This window comes from Heterodontus francisci, chromosome 5, assembly GCF_036365525.1.
Source record: "Heterodontus francisci isolate sHetFra1 chromosome 5, sHetFra1.hap1, whole genome shotgun sequence".
Taxonomy (NCBI): domain Eukaryota; kingdom Metazoa; phylum Chordata; class Chondrichthyes; order Heterodontiformes; family Heterodontidae; genus Heterodontus; species Heterodontus francisci.
In genome coordinates, this window is record NC_090375.1 from 113,334,232 (window position 1) to 113,354,284 (window position 20,053).

Here is a 20,053-nt window from a genome sequence, read left to right on the forward strand (position 1 = left end):
AGCCGTGTGCTAATTGGCATAGGGTAAATAAGATTAGAGAGGTAAATGTGTGGCTCAAAGATTGGTGTGGGAGAAATGGGTTCCGATTCATGGGACACTGGCACCAGTACTGGGGAAAGAGAGAGCTGTTCTGTTGGGATGGGCTTCAGTTGAACCATGTTGGAACCAATATCCTGGCGAATCGTATAACTAGGGTTGTAGATAAGGCTTTAAACTAAATAGTGGGGGGGGGGTTCAATTGAAGGGAAGTTTAAAATGTCAAATAGTAACGAGAGAGCAGAGGTGCAGGGTAGTGAAGGAATATGCATTAATCAGAGAGTGACAGGAAGGGACAGAGAATACAAGCACAAGAGTACAGCAGAAATTAGAACCAGAGTAGGTAAAAATGATAAAAAGTCAAAGCTTAAGGCTCTTTATCTGAATGTACGTAGCATTTGTAACAAGATAGATGAGCTGACGGCACAGATAGAAATAAATGAATATGATTTGATAGCTGTCACTGAGACGTGGTTGCAGGATGACCAAGACTGGATTCTAAGTGTTGAAGGATATTCCGGAAGAATAGGCAGAAAGGAAAAGGAGGTGGGGTAGCTTTGCTATTAAAGGAAGGGATCAGTGCAGTTTTGATAATGATATAGGTGCAATAGATCGTGACGTAGAATCAGTTTGGGTGGAAATAAGGAATAGCAAGGGAAAGAAATCACGAGTGGGAGTGGTCGAAACGCCCCCGAAGAGTTGCCTCTCTGTAAGACAAGATATAAATCAGGAAATAATGGAGGCGTGTAAGAAGAGCACTGCAATTATCATGGGTGATTTTAATCTACATATAGACTGGACAAATCAAGTTGGCAAGGGTAGCATGGAAGACGAATTTGTAGAGTGCCTCAGGGATTGTTACTTAGAGCAATATGTTGCAGAACCTACCAGAGAACAGGCTATTTTAGATTTGGTATTGTGTATTGAGGTAGGATTAACAAGAGATCTCATAGTTAAGGATCCTTTAGGGAGAAGCGATCATAACATGGTAGAATTTCAAATTCAGTTTGAGGGTTACCAAACACGGGTCTCAAACCAGTATCTTCTACTTAAACAAGGGCAATTACAGAGGTATGAAGAAAGAGCTGTCTAAAGCGGCCTGGGAAAATAGACGACAGGGGAAGTCAGTGAATGAGCAGTGGCAGACTTCTAAGCAGATATTTCATAACACTCAGCAAACATTTATTCCAGTCAGAAGGAAGGACTCGAAGAGAATGATGAACCACACGTGGATAACAAAGGAAGTTAAGGAGAGTATCAAATCAAAAGCAAAGGCCTACAATGCGGCGAAAACGAGTGGTAGGCCAGAGGATTGGGAACATAGAACAGTACAGCACAGTACAGGCCCTTCGGCCCACGATGTTGTGCCGAACCTTTAACCTACTCTAAGATCAAACTAACTACCTACCCTTCATTCTACTATCATCCATGTACCTATCCAAGAGTCGCTTAAATGCCCCTAATGTATCTGCTTCTACTACCACCGCTGGCAGCGCATTCCACGCACCCACCACTCTCTGTGTAAAGAACCTACCTCTGACATCTCCCCGAAACCTTCCTCCAATCACCTTAAAATTATGCCCTCTGGTGATAGCCCTTTCCATCCTGGGAAAAAGTCTCTGACTATCCACTCTATCTATGCCTCTCATCATCTTGTACCCCTCTATCAAGTCACCTCTCCTCCTTCGTTCCAATGAGAAAAGCCCTACCTCCCTCAATCTTTCTTCGTAGGACATGCCCTCCAGTCCAGGCAGCATCCTGGTAAATCTCCTCTGCACCCTCTCTAAAGCTTCCACATCCTTCCTATAATGAGGCGACCAGAACTGAACACAATATTCCAAGTGTGGTCGAACCAGGGCCTTATAGAGCTGCAGCATAACCTCGCGGCTCTTAAACTCAATCCCCCTGTTAATGAAAGCCAACACACCATACGCCTTCTTAACAACCCTATCAACTTGGGTGGCAACTTTGAGTGATCTATGGACATGGACCCCAAGATCCCTCTGTTCCTCCACACTACCAAGAATCCTGTTTTTAGAAACCAGCGGATGACTAAAAAACTAATAGAGGAAGAAAATTGATTGAGAGTAAATTGGCAAGAAATATAAAAACAAACAGTAAGAGCTTCTATGGGTATATTAAAAGGAAGAGAGTAGCTAAAGTCAGTGTGGGGCCCTTGGAGGATGAGAATGGGGAATTAATAACGGAACAGGGAAATGGCAGATAATTTAAACCAATATTTTGCATCAGTCTTCATGGTGGAGGAAACTATAAACATCTCAACAATAATAGATGAACAAGGTGTAAATGGGAGGGATGAGCTTGTAACAATCTCTATCATGAGGGAAAAGGTGCTGGACAAACTGTTGGGATTAATGACAGACAAGTCGGCAGGACCTGATAGCCTGCATCCAAGGGTTTTAAAAGCAGTGGCTGCGGAGATAATGGAGGCATTGGTCATAATATACCAAAACTCACTGGATTCCGGTAGGGTACCAGCGGGTTGGAAAACTGCTAATCTGACACCCCTATTCAAGAAAGGAGGGAGGCAGAAAGCAGGAAACTATAGACCAGTTAGCTTAACATCGGTCATTGGGAAAATGCTTGAGTTGATTATTCAGGAAGAAAGAGCAGGACATTTAGAAAAACATAATGCAATCAAACAGAGTCAACATGGTTTTACGAAAGGGAAATCATGTTTGTCAAATTTGTTAGAGTTCTTTGAGGATATAACAAGCAGAGTAGATAAAGGGGAACCAGTGGATGTTGTGTATTTGGATTTTCAGAAGGTCACGTAAAAGGTTATTGCACAAAATAGGAGCACAGGGTATTGGGGGTAATGTGTTGGCATGGATTGAGGATTGGCTAACACAAGGCAGAATGTCTGGATCAATGTGTCTTTTTCAGGTTGGAAAGCCGTAACTAGTGGGTGCCACAAGGATCGGTCCGAGGGCCTCAGCTTTTTACTATCTACATTAATGATTTAGAGGAAGGAACAGAGTGTAGTGTATCCAGATTTGCTGACAATACAAAAATAGGTGGGAAGGCATGTTGTGATGAGGACACAAAGAATCTGCAAACGGATATAGATAGGTTAAGTGAGGGGGCAAAAACTTGGCAGATGGTGTTCAATGTGGGAAAGTGTGAGGTCATCCACTTTGGTAGGAAGAATAAAAAGGCAGATTATTATTTAGATGGAGAAAGACTACAAAATACCGCAGTACAGAGGGATCTGGGTGTTCTTGTGCATGAAACACAAAAGGTTAGCATGCAGGTGCAACAGGTAATTAGGAAGGCAAATTGAATTTTGACCTTTATTGCTAGGGGGTTGGAGTTTTAAAAATAGGGAAGTCCTGTTACAACTATACAGGGTGTTGGTGAGGCCACATCTGGAGTACTGTGTGCAGTTTTTGTCCCCGTATTTAAAGAAGGATATACTAGCATTGGAGGCAGTTCAGAAAAGGTTCACTAAGTTGATTCCTGGGATGAAGGGGTTGTCTTATCAAGAACGGCTAAACAGGTTAGGCCTTTATTCATTGGAGTTTAGAAGAATGAGAGGTGATCTTATAAAAACATATAAGATTTTAAGGGGGCTCGACAGTTTAGATGTTGAGAATATGTTTCCACTAGTGGGGGAATCTCGAACTAGGGGACATAATTACAGAATAAGGGGGCACACATTTAAAACTGAGATGCGAAGGAATTTCTTTTCTGAGGGTGGTGAATCTCTGGAATTCTCTGTCTGAGAGTTGTGGAGCCTAGGTCACTAAATGTATTTAAGGAGGAGGTAGATAGATTTTTGAAATCTCGGGGAGTCGAGGGTTAGGCAGAGCAGGCCCGAAAGGAGGACTGGGACAGATCAGCCATGATCATATTGAATGGTGGGGCTGAATGGTCTACTCCTGCTCCTATTTCTTATGTTCTAAGGATTCACCAAGGGTGAGCTAAAACACAGTGTGTTCAAAAATAAAACCCTGTTACAGTATGACCAGGTGAAGGTAGAAAGGGACCCCTAGACCTTTTTCTCACCTGGTCGTAACTGTATCCTGGGCTTTATTAATAGGGGCATAGAGTACAAGAACAAGGAGGTTATGTTGAACTTGTACAAGACACTAGTTTGGCCTCACCTGGAGTATTGTGTCCTGTTCTGGGCGCCGCACTTTAGTAAGGATGTGAAGGCATTGGAGAGGGTGCAGAAAAGATTCACAAGAATGATTCTAGCGATTAGGAACTTCAGTTATGAAGATCGATTAGAAAAGTTGGGACTGCTTTCCTTGGAAAAGAGAAGGCTGAGATGAGATTTGATCGAGGTAGTCAAAATCATGAGGGTCTGGACAGAGTAGACAGGAAGAAACTGTTCCCATTCGTGAAAGGATCAAGAATGAGAGGGCACAGATTTAAAGTAATTGTTAAAAGAAGCAAAAGTACCATGCAGAAAAGCTTTTTTATGCAGCGAGTGGTTAAGGTCCGAAATGCACTGCCTGAGCGTGTGGTGGAGGCAGGTTCAATTGAAGCATTCAAAAGGGAATTAGATTGTTACATGAAAAGGAAGAATGTGCAGGATTACGGGGAGAAGGCAGGGAGTGGCTCTAGGTGAATTGCTCATTTGGAGAGCCAAATGGCGGCCTCCTGCGCTGTAACAATTCTGTGATATTCTACTTCCAGCTGCCATGTTCACATAATGGAAATTGTTTATGTAAACTTGAAACTCCTAGGGTTGAATTTGAGCAGCCCCTCGATGCGGTGGGGGGGCCCCTGTAAAATTCTGCGGGGAGGGGCCTGCCTTGGCCCCTGATGTCAAGAAGGGCCTGCTGCATATTACCGGGGCCTTCATCTAAATATTTAAGTGAGCATAAATAAGAGGCAAATAAACTTATCTGCTGGCAGCAGCCGTCCCACGCCGATTTTACAGCCGCCCATCGCAACCCACGTGCCTTCGGAACACCAGACAGAGTACCAAGGCGAGAAACTGGTGGGGAGGGGGGAGGAATAAAATGTTCAGGGTGGGAGGGGTGGGGGAGCGGGGAAACATACCTATTGGTTGTGGGGATGGTGGGAAGGGGTTGAAGGGCAAAAGTGGAGAGGTTGGGTGGGGGGGGGATGTTTGTGCCGGGAGTAAAAAAACATTACAAACACAACAGACAGTAAACACACCATTGTGGGATTGAGAAAGGGCCTGCATGTTTTAATTTTTTATTTGAAATAAAAATGTTTCATGCAATACTTTAAATATTTAAATTTACCCGAAGGGCTTGGAGCCCTTTAAAAATGTCGGTGGCGCTGGACGCCATTGCTGGGGACGCGGAGTCTGCCCCCTCTACGTCATCAGGGGCAGCCGCTCCGCCCCCTCGCGGGGGCTGTGCAGCGGCAATTCATGTCGGAAAGCCGCAGCTCTCTCAGCGGCGCGCTGATAAAATTCAGCACCTAGTTGCTCAGAGGCACATAGGTTGGATTGAGTTGTTCACTGACTTTCTCTCTTCGCACCCCCCCCCCCCTCCCACCAACACCACACATTGTCTCATTTGCCTAATTAAAATCCGGTCGTTGTAAAATGGGAAATTGTGGCATGAACTGCATCACCAGGCATGTTTGCTGTTTCCAAAGTTTAAGATTTCTGTTAACAGCAACTATATATTCATTTAATGCATTTGAGCCTCATGTCAATTTTTTGTTTAATTTTTCTGTTACTGATTATTTTATGAGGAGATTAATAGTTATATTGCATACGAAAACAGCTTAATTAAGGCCCCAATGTGTAACATAACCTTCTGAATTGGTTCTGGCTAGAATACACTGAATGCCAGATTTGTGACTGCTTGTTCAGGTAACTGACTATAATGTACCTTTTTTGTTTAGATTGCACAACTCAAGATGCACTCTGCGTGAGATGTTGGTTAGTTCTTCGCATTCTGGGCTGATTGGCACATGCTGTTACAAATTTTCACAGAACTCGCAAGCCCTAACTATGACATTTTCTTGTGCGTGTCAGCTAGAACTGGTATCATTCTGAGCATTTAAACGTGTGAACAAGGTACAGAGGCATAAAACAAGCATCAGAAATTGAGAAATTCGAGTTTTAAATTTCACAAAAGTAATTTTAATGTATGCAAATTCAGATTTGAGTGTAGAATATTACAGATTTTGTGAATATTGCTTCTATAGGATGGTTTCATACTAAACCTCACTTCAATCTCATTTTGTTTTAATGTACAGAGTATGATGCCAATTCCGTAAGTCCATAAATGGGCAATCAAGTTACTTCCTAAAAGTAAGAGGAGGGGTGGGCCTATTAGGGACAGGGAGGGTAATATATGCTTAGAGGCTCAGGGCAAGGCTAATATACTTAATGAGTAATAAAAACAAAAAATGATGGAAATACTCAGCAGGTCTGGCAGCATCTGTGGAGAGAGAAGCAGAGTTAATGTTTCAGATCAGTGACCTTTCATCAGAGTGCTTTGTATCAGTGTTCAGTAAGAAAATGGAGGCTGACAAAATATCAGTAGAAGCTGAGAGAGACATATTGAGAGAATGGATAGCATTAAAAATTGAGAGGGGAGAGGCACTAAAAAGGCTGGCTATGCTTAGGATAGATAAGTCACCTGGTCTGGATGGCTTGCATCACAGGTTGCTAAAGGAAGTGGGGGTGGAGATAGCGGAAAGGCTTGCCATAATCTTCCAATCTTCCCTGGATACGGGGGAGGTGCCAGAGGATTGGAGAATGGCAAATGTGACACCCTTATTCAAGAAAGGGTGTAAAGAGAGTCCTAACAACTATAGGCCAGTTAGTTTAACATCAGTGGATAAGGTTTTAGAAACAATGATCAGGGAAAATATACACGGACACTTAGAGGTTCAAGTTAATTAAGGATAGCCAGATGGATTTATAAAGGAAAGAAGATCATGCTTGAGTAATCTAATTGAATTTTTGGATAAAGTGACAGAGAAGGTTGATGAAGGGAATGGGGTGAATGTTTATATGGATTTTAAGAAAGCATTTGATAACTAGCCTTTTATGTGGTACCTTAAGAAAATTGCAGCTCATGGAATAGGAGGGACATTGTCCATTTGGATTTTAAAAAATTGGCTTAACAACAGAAAACAGTGAGTCATAGTAAATGGTTGTTTTTCAGACTGGAGAATGGTTGACAGTGGTGTCCTCCAAGGGTCAGTTCTGGGACCACTGCTTTCTTTTGATATATATATGTAAATGACTTGGATCTTGGAATACAGAGTAGAATCTCAAAGTTGCTGACAACACCAAACTTGGAGGTGAGGCAAACAGTGAGGATGATATGGACTGCCTCCAATAGGACATAAATAGACTAGCAGAATGGGTAGAGAGATATGATGTGATGCATTTTGGCAGAAGGAATAGGGAGAGGCGATATATACATAATGGCACTGTTCTAAAGAGTGTGCAGGAACAGAGAGACCTGGAGGTGCATGTGCATAGATCTTTGAAGGTGGCAGGACATATTGAGAGAATGGTTAGTAAAGCAGCGGGATCTTGGGTTTCATAAATAGAGGCATTGAGTACAAAAGCAGGGGAGTTGTGCTGAACCTTAAAGCTCTGGTTAGGCCCCAACTGGAGTATTTTGTCCAATTCTGGTCACCACACGTCAGGAAGGATGTGAGGGTCCTTGAGAGGGTCCAGAGGAGATTTACCAGAATGGTTCCAGGGATGGGAGAATTTTGTTGCAGGTTGGGTTGGGGAGGCTGGGTTTGTTCTCCTTGGAACAGGGGAGATTCAGTAGAAATGTATAAGATAATTACAGGCTTAGAAAAGTTAGGCAAGGAAAAACTACTATTCAATAGTATTTGAATACAAATACTATTTGTATCCATTAACAAATAGTACTCAGACTGGGAGACACAGATTGAAGGTTTTGGACACGGGATTGGCGGGGGGAAGTATAGGGAGGCACTTTTTTATGCAGTGAGTGGTAATGACATGGAACTCAGTGCCCATGAGTGGTGGAAGCAGAGACGATCAATGACTTCAAGAGGAAGTTGGATGGTCACCTGAGAGAAATAGACTTGCAGGGCTACTGGGACCGAGTGGGGGAGTGTGACTGACTGCGTAGCTCCGTGGAGAGCTGGCATGGACTCCATTGGGTTGAATGGCCTCCTTCTGTGCTGTAAATGACTGTGGTTGGAATTTTGTGTTTGGCGGGAGGCCCCGCCCACCAGCCAGAAAGTCAAGGGTGAGCCCGCCTCCGCTGGGCCTGGGAGCTATGCCAGGCTTTTACGTGGCCCAGGCCCTTATTTCGACTTGGGTGGGGCTTCCTCCTCCCTGAGGCAGGAAGTCGCGCCTCCAAGAGCTGCTGGCTAACCAGCGGACCGGCAACTCTCAGTCCCAGTAACGCCACCGGGAGTGGTGGCCACTGCTGGGACTGCACCCAGCTACAACAGGACCTTGAACGCCAGGCCCGGAAGAAAGGCAAGTGGTTGGGGCCACACTGGGGACAATTGGCCGGGCCCTGGCGAGGCAATGGGGTGGGGGGGTGGTTGGGAGGAAGGAGGACTTTATTTCAGTGGGGTTGGTTGGTGCTTCATTAGGGGGCCCCTCTGTGGGGCGCAGCGTGCTCAATCAGGATGGTCCCCCCCCTCCCAGCTCACAAGGAGGCTGCCAGGTAAAACCTGGTAGCATTCTGGGGGCCTGAGGTGCCTGCCAACTGCTGGTAAAATACCAGCAGCAGTGGGAGATGACCCTTAAGTGGCAGTTAATTGGCCACTTAAGGGCCTTGATTGGGTCATGTCTTGCCGCCGCCACCTCTAGTAAAATTGCAGTGGGGGTGGGAAGGCGTCGGGAAGGGCATCCCTGCCTCCCACTCAATTTTGCGCCCCCCCCACCCCCGGGCATCAGCCCATTCCTGTGGAGGAGCGTAAAGTTCAGGCCTATGACTTTAACAAAGTTGAGCACCATTGAAGTAGTTTCAGTTTCTAGTGTTAATTGGATGTTAAGGGCCAAAGCAATATCATTTTGCATTGCTGTTACGGTGCTACTATAAATACACCTTCAGATAGTGTTTTTTTTTGCTCAGCAGCCATCAGCATATGTATTTTGTAATAGCTTTTATTTGTTACAAGTTGAACTGTCTTGTTATTGGTTGAAAATAAAAGTGAAGAATGTCTTTCATGATTTTGTTTTCAAATTATATTTATGACTGTATATGGCTATCTGATTATATTATATCTTTCCTTCAGTTAAACTATGGGACTACGTAAAGCTTCCAGCCTCCTAATTAACGTGTATTGCAAAGCTGTGATGCAGCCCTAATGTTTTTATTCTTCATTCAGATGATTAGGATAATGTTGGGATATGCTGGAATGGACCTGGATTCAGTAAGTTAAATACTTCTCTCTTGTTCTTGGCAACTTTGAACTAACAAAATGTAAATTTGCTTTGAGGATTCCCTAAGTAAACAAACTTTATATACGTAGCTCTGAACACAAACTAAGGATACAGGCCTGCCACTGTATTTGTTCTGCACTTGTTGGTAATCTTTTGATCTTAAATTACATAGAGAATTTTTCTACAATTTGATATGTCAGTAATTCGAACATTCATTTGCAGCTGATAATTTTTCACTTGGGTTCTATTCTCTAATTTTTTTTATTATTATTTTTAGTTGCAGTCGTTTTGGACAAATAAACCATATGGCTCATCTCGTAGTATTATTCGAAGAATAGGCTCTAGCCTGCCTCTTAAACCATGTCCTAGAGTTGACTTTCAGGTAAGGTAAACAATCTTTGTTTAAATATATATTAGTTACCTCAGTGGTGTAAATAAAGAACTGATCACAAATGTAAAGGTAAATGAGAAACGTGAAGATTTTTTAAAACATTTTTGCATTGTGTTAGTGGCAGAATGCAGTGCTAGCTGGTTTGTACCTGTGATTCTCTGTGATTGGGAGTGAAAAATCAGAGATTGGTAATTCAGTTAATTTAGTGGTTCTTGTGGCTACCTCAGGAATAGTATTGACAGATGACTAGGAGTGAGATGGCAGTCCTCTGTCAGGGAAGGTGGTGGAGGGAAAGTTAGGGACTCAGTTAATGCATTCAAGTGTTCAGATTATTTTGTAGATTTTTTTTTTTTGTAATGTTGTACAACTGGTTTGAAGTAATTGTGTTTCAGTGCTGACATACAGTTGTTTGTTATGTGGTGCAGTTAAAGAAAATTACGTGAAGAGCAGAAATTTAAAGTCAGGATTATCCACTCATCCTTTTAACCTTTCTCTAAAGTGTACTCTGGACCTATAAAAAGTGAATTCTGTTACTGGGGTGGGGGTTACTTATTACAGAGGTTCTCAAACTGGTGTCCATAGAGACTTTCCAGAGTTCCCAGAAATAATGTGAAATACGAGCCATATGTGCAGTGCAGAGTGCGCTGGCTATTTCAGCTAGGAGGGTGCACAAGGATAGACAGAGTCTGCAGTGAAAAGCATTTCACTTATATCTGAAGGTAAATACCTGTTTTCTTAAAAGCATTTTTAGAACTCTCTTTACGTTGTAGCAGTTTCATATTATGAGTAGTGTATAGTATTATAATTTAGAAGGGGGGAGGTCAGGGATTACTAATCCATTTGCAAAGGGGTCCTTCAATGAATGAAGTTTGAGAACAACTGACATATTACACTCAAAGGTGCAATAGATTATACGTGTCACTCGAGGGATCTGTACTTGTTCCATTATAATAAGGGATTTTTAGGCATGTCGTCTCAAAAAATCTGGGTATATTTTCTTCTGATTGGTGATGCTAGTAAAATATTTAGGGTGAATATAAATTGGATTTTGTGCTTTGGGTTTGGCGTCACACAGACAAGCAAATTTTTGTTTTCCAGTATTCTAAATTAGTAAAAGTGGACGCAGGAGAAATTGTCTTTCTATAGTAGTTGTACCTAGCCTTGAAATGGGAAATTGCTTTAAATTTCAGGCCCATAATTTAAAAATATTCCTTTATTCAAGGTTTGCAATAGTTTTCGTCTTTATCTTTTGAATGGCTTAACTGGTTCTCTTAGTATTTTTGTTAAAGGTATCTTGCACGGGCCATAATGCATAGTAAAAATTAAACTTCTGTTTGGAATCAGTGTGACACATTTGTTGAAAAATACACAACTTTTATGTTACTCATTGAATTTTACAAAGTTGCAGTTTCTACCCCTTCCACATATCCTAATCAAAAAATACACCAGCTATAAAGTTCTCAAACACTTTCGCTCTTGGATTTCGCACAGCCATTATGACAGAGGAAATTGGTATCTTTGCAATTAGGCTGTTGAAAAATTACAAATTTGCTTTTCTGCTGTAATTGACTTATGTGAGATAGCGCTACAAAATGAAACAATCGATTTTGATCCAAAATCTAATATTCATTGCACTGCTCTGAATTCTTTGGGTGAAGAACGTGTTAAAAACATTTGAAGGCTGATATTTGTCTGTTGACTATTGATTTGATTTTTATAATCTGTACTATAAACTGTCAAAAATGTCCTTGCAATTAAGATCACTAATGTTTTAAGAAAAAACAATTGCTTGTGGCCTTGGCATTTAGTTGATTACTGTGATTTTTGACTTAACCATGAATCAAATAGTAAAAATGTACTTTAAATAAACCACCTTCATTAAGCCATATAACAAAACTTCAAAGAGCTGGAATCCCTTTCAGGTGGTGCTAAACATTGGCATCTTTCTTCAGATCTTCCATTTTTTTTTACACTATATGCTTTTGTTTAAATTTTCTGAGCTAATATATTTACTGTATTGTAAGATATTTATCAATAACCTGGCACAAGTATTCAGAAATATCTGAATGTCAACTGTGACTATTTTCGTCTCTTGCAAGCCTTTTTTTCCTCTTTTATTCTCTCTTTCTGATAGCTCTGTTCAGGTTCTGATCGGACTGTGCAGTGTACCTGCTGCAGGTCAGTGGCCTATGATTGTTAAGCTTTACTAAATTTTTTGTTTTGGAGTTGCATGTAAGAATTGTATTTCTTCAACTGTTACTTGGAACATTATGTTTGTATCCCTGCTGTATAGGGTTCAGCTTGAATATCTGGATAGGAAAACAAAATACTCTTAGAATGTTGTAAGTACATAAGAATTTTTAAGAGCCTGACCACATAAAAACAATTTGCACATCACTAGGTTGTGTTGCATGATGGAGACCCAGGGAACTGAGTCACAGCATTAGAATGTAGATTTGATGAGATTCCTTTTGAATTCCAAGTCCCCAGGTCCTGTATAAGGGGAAGCTCTGAGATTGGGGTGCATCTGTCCAGGTACACAGAATCTAAGAGGAAGGGGGCTTACCCTGCACTGTACTTAAGTTCCTCAAATCAAGACAGTTTTGGAGTGGCATCAGCAGAGGTCTGGGCACAAGTTACCAATCAGATGCTGATTGTCATTGGAATATCCGAGAGAGAAAGAAATGCCTTTTTAAGAAAAATAAATGAAACACAAGACTATCCAACCTTAAGAAACTGCAAAACTAGTTTTAAATTCTCAAACTAATTGAAATTGACTTCATTGTGAATTCCATTTTAGCTGAAGCCTAAATTATTATGTAGTTAGGAGGATTAACCAATTTCATTTGAAAATGCCAATTTAAAGGTATGCCTCTTTCTGTTTTGCGAAGATGAAGTTTTTATTTTTTTCATGGGATGTGGGCGTCACTGGAAAGGCCAGTTGTTATTACCCTTTCCTAATTGCCCTTGAGAAGATGGTGGAGAAACAGTGATATATTTCCAAGTCAAGGCTGTGTGACTTGAGGGTCTGCTGCCCTTGTACTTCTAGGTGGTAGAAGTCGTAGATGTGCAAGATGCTTTGAAATAAACCTTGGCAAGTTGTTCCTTACTCAACCAAACATCCCACGCCTGACACTTACCTTGTATTGTTTCATAGTATTTACTAGTTATTTGTTTGGTTGCTCCTAACTTCCATATTGCTTCAGCAGCTTCTGGTCTTGCTCTATCTACCATTTTGATGGTATTATAAAATCCCATACCAATAGTGCCACTCTTCTATCCAGCTTATTAAGTCTCTCTTTTTGGCAAAGCATTTTGTACCTTCTTATCTCCATCCAGTCAGTCAATGTCTACTTTTTGCTGTGATTGTAATGTCAGTAATCTAATTAGCTTTCCATACATCACATTTCTATCATCTCTAGTGCTATTTACATCCTCAAACTTTGGGGGTGATTTTTCACCGTTCTTTTCCCAGTTGCCTCCCATAGCTTCAGTGGAAGAGCATTGGAAAGCTGGGGGAAATGGTGTACACAATAATTCCAGGTTCTTGTCCTGAAGTTTTGGAGAGTCCCTGTGGAAATTCATCCCTTTATTTTCTGATGCCCAAATTACGAAATGAAGGAATGGTTCACAATTCAAATAATATTGAACAGTAAAACAAGAAAATGTTTTCTGAAGCTCTTCATGCAATGACCTGGAAATCATTGCAATGAAAATATTATTGGCACCAAATGTCATAAGTAGTGAATCAGAAGTGGTGTAACCAATGGCCAATGTATTTATCCCACTGATTGTTTGGTTACTAAGTAATTTAGATTGGCATCGAGTTTGCATGAGTTATTTGCATATCATTAATATAGTAGATTATGGCATTTTCTACTGGCAGATTGCAGTATTTGCCCCCTCTCCAGTTTAGTTGCCCAATATTTTTGATATTTCTTTAATTTTAAGGTAAAAACCCATTTCAAGAACCATCTGTAACAGAATATGTAGAGATGCCCTAATGAGATTCTTAATAAATTGATTTGTCATTCAACTTTCAACCTATATTTAAGAGCCATCATAGTGTTATAAGCAGATTTCACCACCTCACCTTTTAAATTGATTTGCGAATGTCTTAAGGGGCTATATAAGCACTCAGTTCTGCTACCATTTATTATTTTTTCATACTTTATTGAGGTCACAATTAGCTTCCTGAGGTAAATACTGCGTGCTATTCTACAGAATGTGAGCCGCCTTTATTATGCTTACTGTGCCTATTCATACAGTATTGCAAAGGTTAGGAACATATCTATATACTGTTGGGCAATTTGAATCCATGCTTATCATCTTATCTGGCGCTGATCTCAACAGCAATAAAGTAACAGGAAATATTCCGTTACCCTAATGTTTATTACAATGGGAATAATAATGTCAATGAGAGTGCTTTAATTGATGACTTGTCAGCTGCTAAGTGCCCCTGCAGACAGAAATGGAAAGTGATTCCATTTATGATAATGGGATTGGGGATTGTCTTCAGATTGATCTTGTGTGTACTGTGTGTGGATAATGAGGCATCAGAAGCAGAAAGAACATCCCAACTGAAACCATCATGAATAAGCGTATAAATCATGCAGCTGCCCAGTCTTCAGAACCATTTTTCCATTTAAGTGGCAGCAGTGTGAAGATTGGCTTAAATACAGCAAATACACAATTGCCATTGATTTTTAATGGGGCTAAGCTATTATGAATGCATCTCAGTGTTTTCAGCATTGGTGGAGCAATGCATAATTAATAATTTCCTTAGAACAGAGAAGGCTGAGGGGGGGTCATGATTGAGGTATTCCAAAATTATGAGGGGCATTAATAGGTTAGATAGGAAGAAACTTTTTCCTTTAGTGGAGGGGTCAATAACCAGGGGCTATAGATTTAAGGTAAGGGGCAGGAGGTTTGGAGGGGATTTGAAGAGAACATTTTTCACCCAGAGGGTGGTTGGAATCTGGGACGCACTGCCTGAAGAGGTGGTAGAGGCAGAAACCCTCACAACATTTAAGAAGTATTTAGATGAGCGCTTGAAATGCCATAGCATACAAGGCTACGGGCCAAGTGCTAGAAAATGGGATTAGAATAGTTAGGTGCTTGATGGCCGGCAGACACGATAGGCCGAAGGGCCTGTTTCTGTGCTGTATAACTCTATGACTCTAAGTCCCAGGATTAGTCATACCATTATTTCCTAGAGCTACTTTGCTGGGGGAATGCTGTATACCATGATTTCAGCAAATTCCAGGCTAACATCAGACTAACAATATTGAGGGCTTAAAAGAAAATAGGAGCAGTTATATTAATACATTGAGGTATGATCATAAGGTTCTTGCTTGGGAACATTAAAGGAATAAGTATCTCTCTGATTTTCCATGCCTGGGATATGTAAAGTTCTGCCAAGTGAAGGATATTTTTCATACAAAATAGGTTGTTTACAGCAGGCTGTCCACAGTGCATTTTCCAAAGAACCTAGTGCCCTAGTAACTGCAGATTTCTTCAGCTACACAGTGTTTAAAAATAACTGGATATTCTAAGCTTGGCTCAAAAAATTGTTCTCAACCCTTTAAACTCTGGTCTCAACTCTTCTTACACATTTACTATCTGTTTCTGGTTTAAAGTGGGGTGCTTAGAAGTATTTCTTTGGCATTGTGAGAAGTGAATAATCATCTTGTTTTAAAACATCTTCAATAGATTTTCCATGGCTTTGGAGAAGCTGCTCAAAATTTAGCGGAGTCAAAGGATGGCGCAGTTGCTTCCCTGGCTGACGTAGGCTGGATTGTTAGTGATCAGGGGGAGTCATTTACCAAGATGAGGTATTTTTATCATCTTCCCATTGCTAAAAACTTGCAATGTGTCATATATGGTTTTTGTTGTGTTGTCGATACAGTACCAAACCCAGTTAGAAGCTCTGCTGTATCTCAGATAAGTCTTGAAAAATAAGGTTGTACAGCACACGCCACAGAAATGTAGCACCAAACTTAGTAATATTTTTGTTCTTTAATTTACAATGCTTGGCATGTGAGTTTACAATTACTATATAAACTTGCGATCTAACAGACACTAACTCCTTGCACTGTTAAACTAACAGTAATGTAAATGATCTGTCAAGATGAGAAAATTACAAATGCCTCCAGACTCCACAGGCTGAATTTTGTTCTGAAGACGGGTCCCAGTGGGGGCGGGGGAGACTCCACCTCTGCTGTCTGTCGGACCGCCATTCAAGCAGGCCCCAGCGACAGAATGGGGTAGGGGGTCTTCTGGGGGGGTTGGGGGGGTGCAGTGATTGCTCTGGTGGGGGGCCTGGATTGTCCTCAAAGGAGGGAACATGCTCCCCCCACCCCCCCCCCCCACCAAACCAACCCACCCTGCTGGGAGGCAGCCAGGTTTTACCTGGTGGTGTCTCCCACTGGGCGGCGGGCCCCTCCACCTTCACCTTCAATTAAATTTAAGTTTAATTAAATTTAAACTTAGGCCTGCGCCTACTGACAATTTTAGCACCCCCCCCTCCCGTTCCCATCTCAAGGGGGCCCATAAAATTCAGCCCAACAGTTCCAGTACTGTTGTGCCAGCCTCCCATCCTCTATCTCCGTAAACCTGAGCTTATTCAAAACTCTGCTGCCCATATCCTAATCTGCACCATGTCCTGCTCACCTGTCACTGCTGTGTTCACTAGCATGCCGTGGCTCCTGGTCTACAAATAATTCAGACTTAAAATTCTCATCCTTGTATTCAAATCCCATTATTGCCTTGCCCCTTCCTATCTCTGTAACCTCCATGGCCCTGCAACCTTCCAAGACTTCTACATTTATAGAGTCATACAGCACCGAAACAGGCCCTTCGGCCCACCGAGTCCGTGCCAACTATCAACCACCCATTTATACTAATCCTATATTAATCCCATTTTTCCTCTCACATCCCCACCTTCCCTCAATTTTCCTACCACCTACCTACACTAGGGGCAATCTTTTTACAATGGCCAACTTACCTAACAACCCGCGAGTCTTTGGCATGTGGGAGGAAACCGGAGCACCCGGAGGAAACCCACGCAGCCTCCAGTTCTGTCCTCTTATGCAGCCCCACTCTCTGCACTCTTTCGTTGGTGGCCATGCCTTCAGCTGCCTAGGCCTAAAGCTCTGGAATTCCCTTCCTAAACCTTACTGCCTCCATCTCTTTCCAATGTTAAGGCCCTCCTTAAAACCTACTTCTTTGACTAAACTATAAGTTACCCTTCCCTAATATATTCTCTTATCTGATAGTGCTTTTGCAAAATTTTTGAAAAATTCTTCCATGGGGGCATCACTGGCAAGGCCAGCATTTATTGCCCCATCCCTAATCGCCGTTGGCAACTGAGTGGCTCGCTAGGCCATTTCAGAGGGCAGTTAAGAGTCAACCACATTGCTCTGGGCCTGGAGTCATATGTAGGCCAGAGTGGGTAAGGATGGCAGATTTCCTTCCCTAAAGGACATGAGTAAACCAGATGGCTTTTTACAACAATCGATGATAACTAGATATTCTAAGCTTGGCTCCAAAAAATTGTTCTCAACCCTTTAAACTCTGGTCTCAACTCTTCTTACACATTTACTATCTGTTTCTGGTTTAAAGTGGGGTGCTCAGAAGTATTTCTTTGGCATTGTGAGAAGTGAATAATCATCTTGTTTTAAAACTTCTTCAGTAGATTTTCCATGGCTTTGGAGAAGCTGCTCAAAATTTAGCGGAGTCAAAGGATGGTGCAGTTGCTTCCCGAGCTGCTAGCTTTCAATTCCAGATTTTTAAAAATTAAATTAATTGAATTTAAATTCCACCAGGGATTTGAACCCATGAGCTTGGACTTCCTGGATTACTAGTCGAGTGCCATTACCACTAGGCCACTGTCTCCCTTTAGGACTTTTTCTGTGTTAAAGATATATAATAAATGCAAGTTTTTGTTGTGTGTTGGGCTTATTGCATGCCTTCATAATATCCGCACTGTTCAAAAGCAACAGAACATCTCATCAGACCTTGCTTTAAGGTTAAAATACAAAATTATCTAATTTTACAAATAATGAAGTCATATATAGTTATGTACTTTAAAAGTATACAATATTCCACTTATTCACGTAGGCAATACAATAAAGACTACAGCTCTCAGACCTAAGCTAACCCTTTGTAAACCATTTTTTTAATTCTTCAGTTTTTTCCTTTTTGTTAAGGATTATCAAACTGGCAGGGTCCTTTAGTATCCCTGAAATGTGTTACAGTATACAGGAGTTAATTTCTTTAAATGCAGAATTGAACAGTGCTGCCTAAGAATTGAATCTATAAAACAATAAATATCTTTATCTCCATCCAAGTGTATGGGAATTTGTACCTATGTAAATAGTCCTTTTTGGAATTCCGATTAAGTTTTCTTGCAGTATCACTTTTTTTTGTACTTTTAGATCCGAAATTCAGCCTGAATGTGCTGGCATCTCTGAGCATCATATTCCATCTTTTGCAAGGCCCATCAGCAGACAGGCTTCCTTGCCAAATTTGAGGAATTGTGAAAAGGAACCTACAGCTCCCAAAATGGCCAGTGATGCAGCACTGGAGAAAATCAACGTGCTGGAGAATGAACTTGCTAAGTTACGGGAACAGATTGCCATGATAGTGACTGTACAAGAACAAAGAAATCTCTTGGCAGGTATATACAATATTTATGGTTAAATGGGTAGCCATTTAAATTATTGTAAGCTTCACTGTTTCAAACAGTACCTACTTGTACATTCTTGTATCTACTCATGCCATTTCTTCCTTGTTCAATCTTCATCACTTAATCACCACTTCTGATTTCATTAGCTTCTCTTGCTTAAGAAAACCTTTTGACATCATTATTGACCTTGTTCCTTTATCTCAGTTTAGAAATGTAAGGAAAATAAGGGACATGAAAAGCCGGACAGCCAACTGAAATGTATTCCTCTCGTACCGTAGCTCTCCCATTCCAAACAGTTTTTTGAATTGAGTTTTAAAAGTGAAAGTTCTTAAAACATCTAAATAACAAAGGTGCTTCTTGGCAGAGCTTCTCCATATAGAAAAAAACTTCTGGCTTTCCTACATATTGCACTTGTTTTTACACTGCAGACAGTAATATTTTATCACTTCACCTAATCTGTAAAGTTTCTGTAAAAATAAAGTAAATAGAGGAACAAAACCCGTAAAAAGAGTTGAGAGATTTTTTTTTGTCTTTTCACTGCCTGTCTACATTCCTAACTCCGCTTCTGCCCATACCCCCAGTGGCAAGCTGTCTCTGGTCAGGGGGGAACTGATTGCGGCATCATGTTATAATTGTTAAAATTAGACCTGAGGCCCAATTTTTGGCAATTCTCAGACCTCCCAATTCGAGCCTGCCTTCCATGTGCATTGGCAGTTATGCAGCTGAAGACTGGGTTTAATTAATTCCTCCCCCCCCCCCCCCCCACCCATCCTTTTAGTACCCTCCAGCTATGCATTCCCTCATGCATCCTTCAGTCCTCTGACTCTGGCCTAATGGACATCTGTTTCGTATGTTTACCATACCATTAGCGGCAAAGCTTTCAGTTATTTTGGCCCCTTTCACTGGAATTCTGTCTGTGTCTCTATTTCATAGTTCTTAAAATTTGAACCTTTCTAGCCAAGTCTTCAGTTATTTCTCATTCTCACATGGCTTAGCATCTATGCTGTTCTTTTTGTAAAGTTCTTGGAAGCCCCTAGAGTGTGGCTGTTGTGATGACATGATATCCCCGCTTAACTTTGGTATATGGTACTTTTGTAAACCTTGATGCTACTATTATATCTTCTCTCCAGTCCTCCCAGTAATTACTTTAAATTATTGCTATGATCCTTGCATCCAGTGCAAATTGAGGGCTTCGCGCTTCATCCTCCCTGTTAAGCTATTTACTTATTTCTATTAAATTTCAAGACTTTTAATGAAACACTCCATATACATTAGTCTCCCTTGGTCAGGCTTTATTTTCAAAATGTAGATCCACAACTCGTACTAAATTAGTGTAAAATATTCATTATACAAATATTGTATAAAATAATACTTGGTATAATATTCATGCAATATTACAATTGTATAGTAAAGTTCTTCATCTAACAAGCAGTGTCTGCACATTGAACAGATTGATAGTTAACAATTCTGAGAGCACCAGATGTTGCACCTTGACTGTAGCTGCCAGCTTTCCTAACCTGGGGGTGTAGACTCTCAACTAAGCAACTAATTTCCCCGCTAAGGCTTGAAAAGTATAGCCTAT

At 41.1% G+C, this 20,053-nt stretch overlaps 1 protein-coding gene across 4 annotated transcripts in view; it reads left to right on the plus strand.

Moving 5' to 3' along the window:
* mtfr1 (mitochondrial fission regulator 1) overlaps positions 1-20,053 on the plus strand; it is a 46,155-nt gene that overhangs the window by 7,079 nt on the left and 19,023 nt on the right. The window contains exons 2-6 of one of the 4 annotated variants that reach the window (XM_068030902.1): positions 5,893-6,067; positions 9,244-9,381; positions 9,669-9,773; positions 15,495-15,616; positions 18,221-18,462. In XM_068030902.1, coding sequence (XP_067887003.1) covers positions 9,316-9,381; positions 9,669-9,773; positions 15,495-15,616; positions 18,221-18,462 — 535 coding nt within the window. In that variant the 5' untranslated portion in view covers positions 5,893-6,067; positions 9,244-9,315. Of the gene's footprint in view, positions 1-5,892; positions 6,068-9,243; positions 9,382-9,668; positions 9,774-15,494; positions 15,617-18,220; positions 18,463-20,053 lie in introns of those variants that run through there. The other 3 variants (XM_068030904.1, XM_068030903.1, XM_068030906.1) reach the window with 3 other exon arrangements.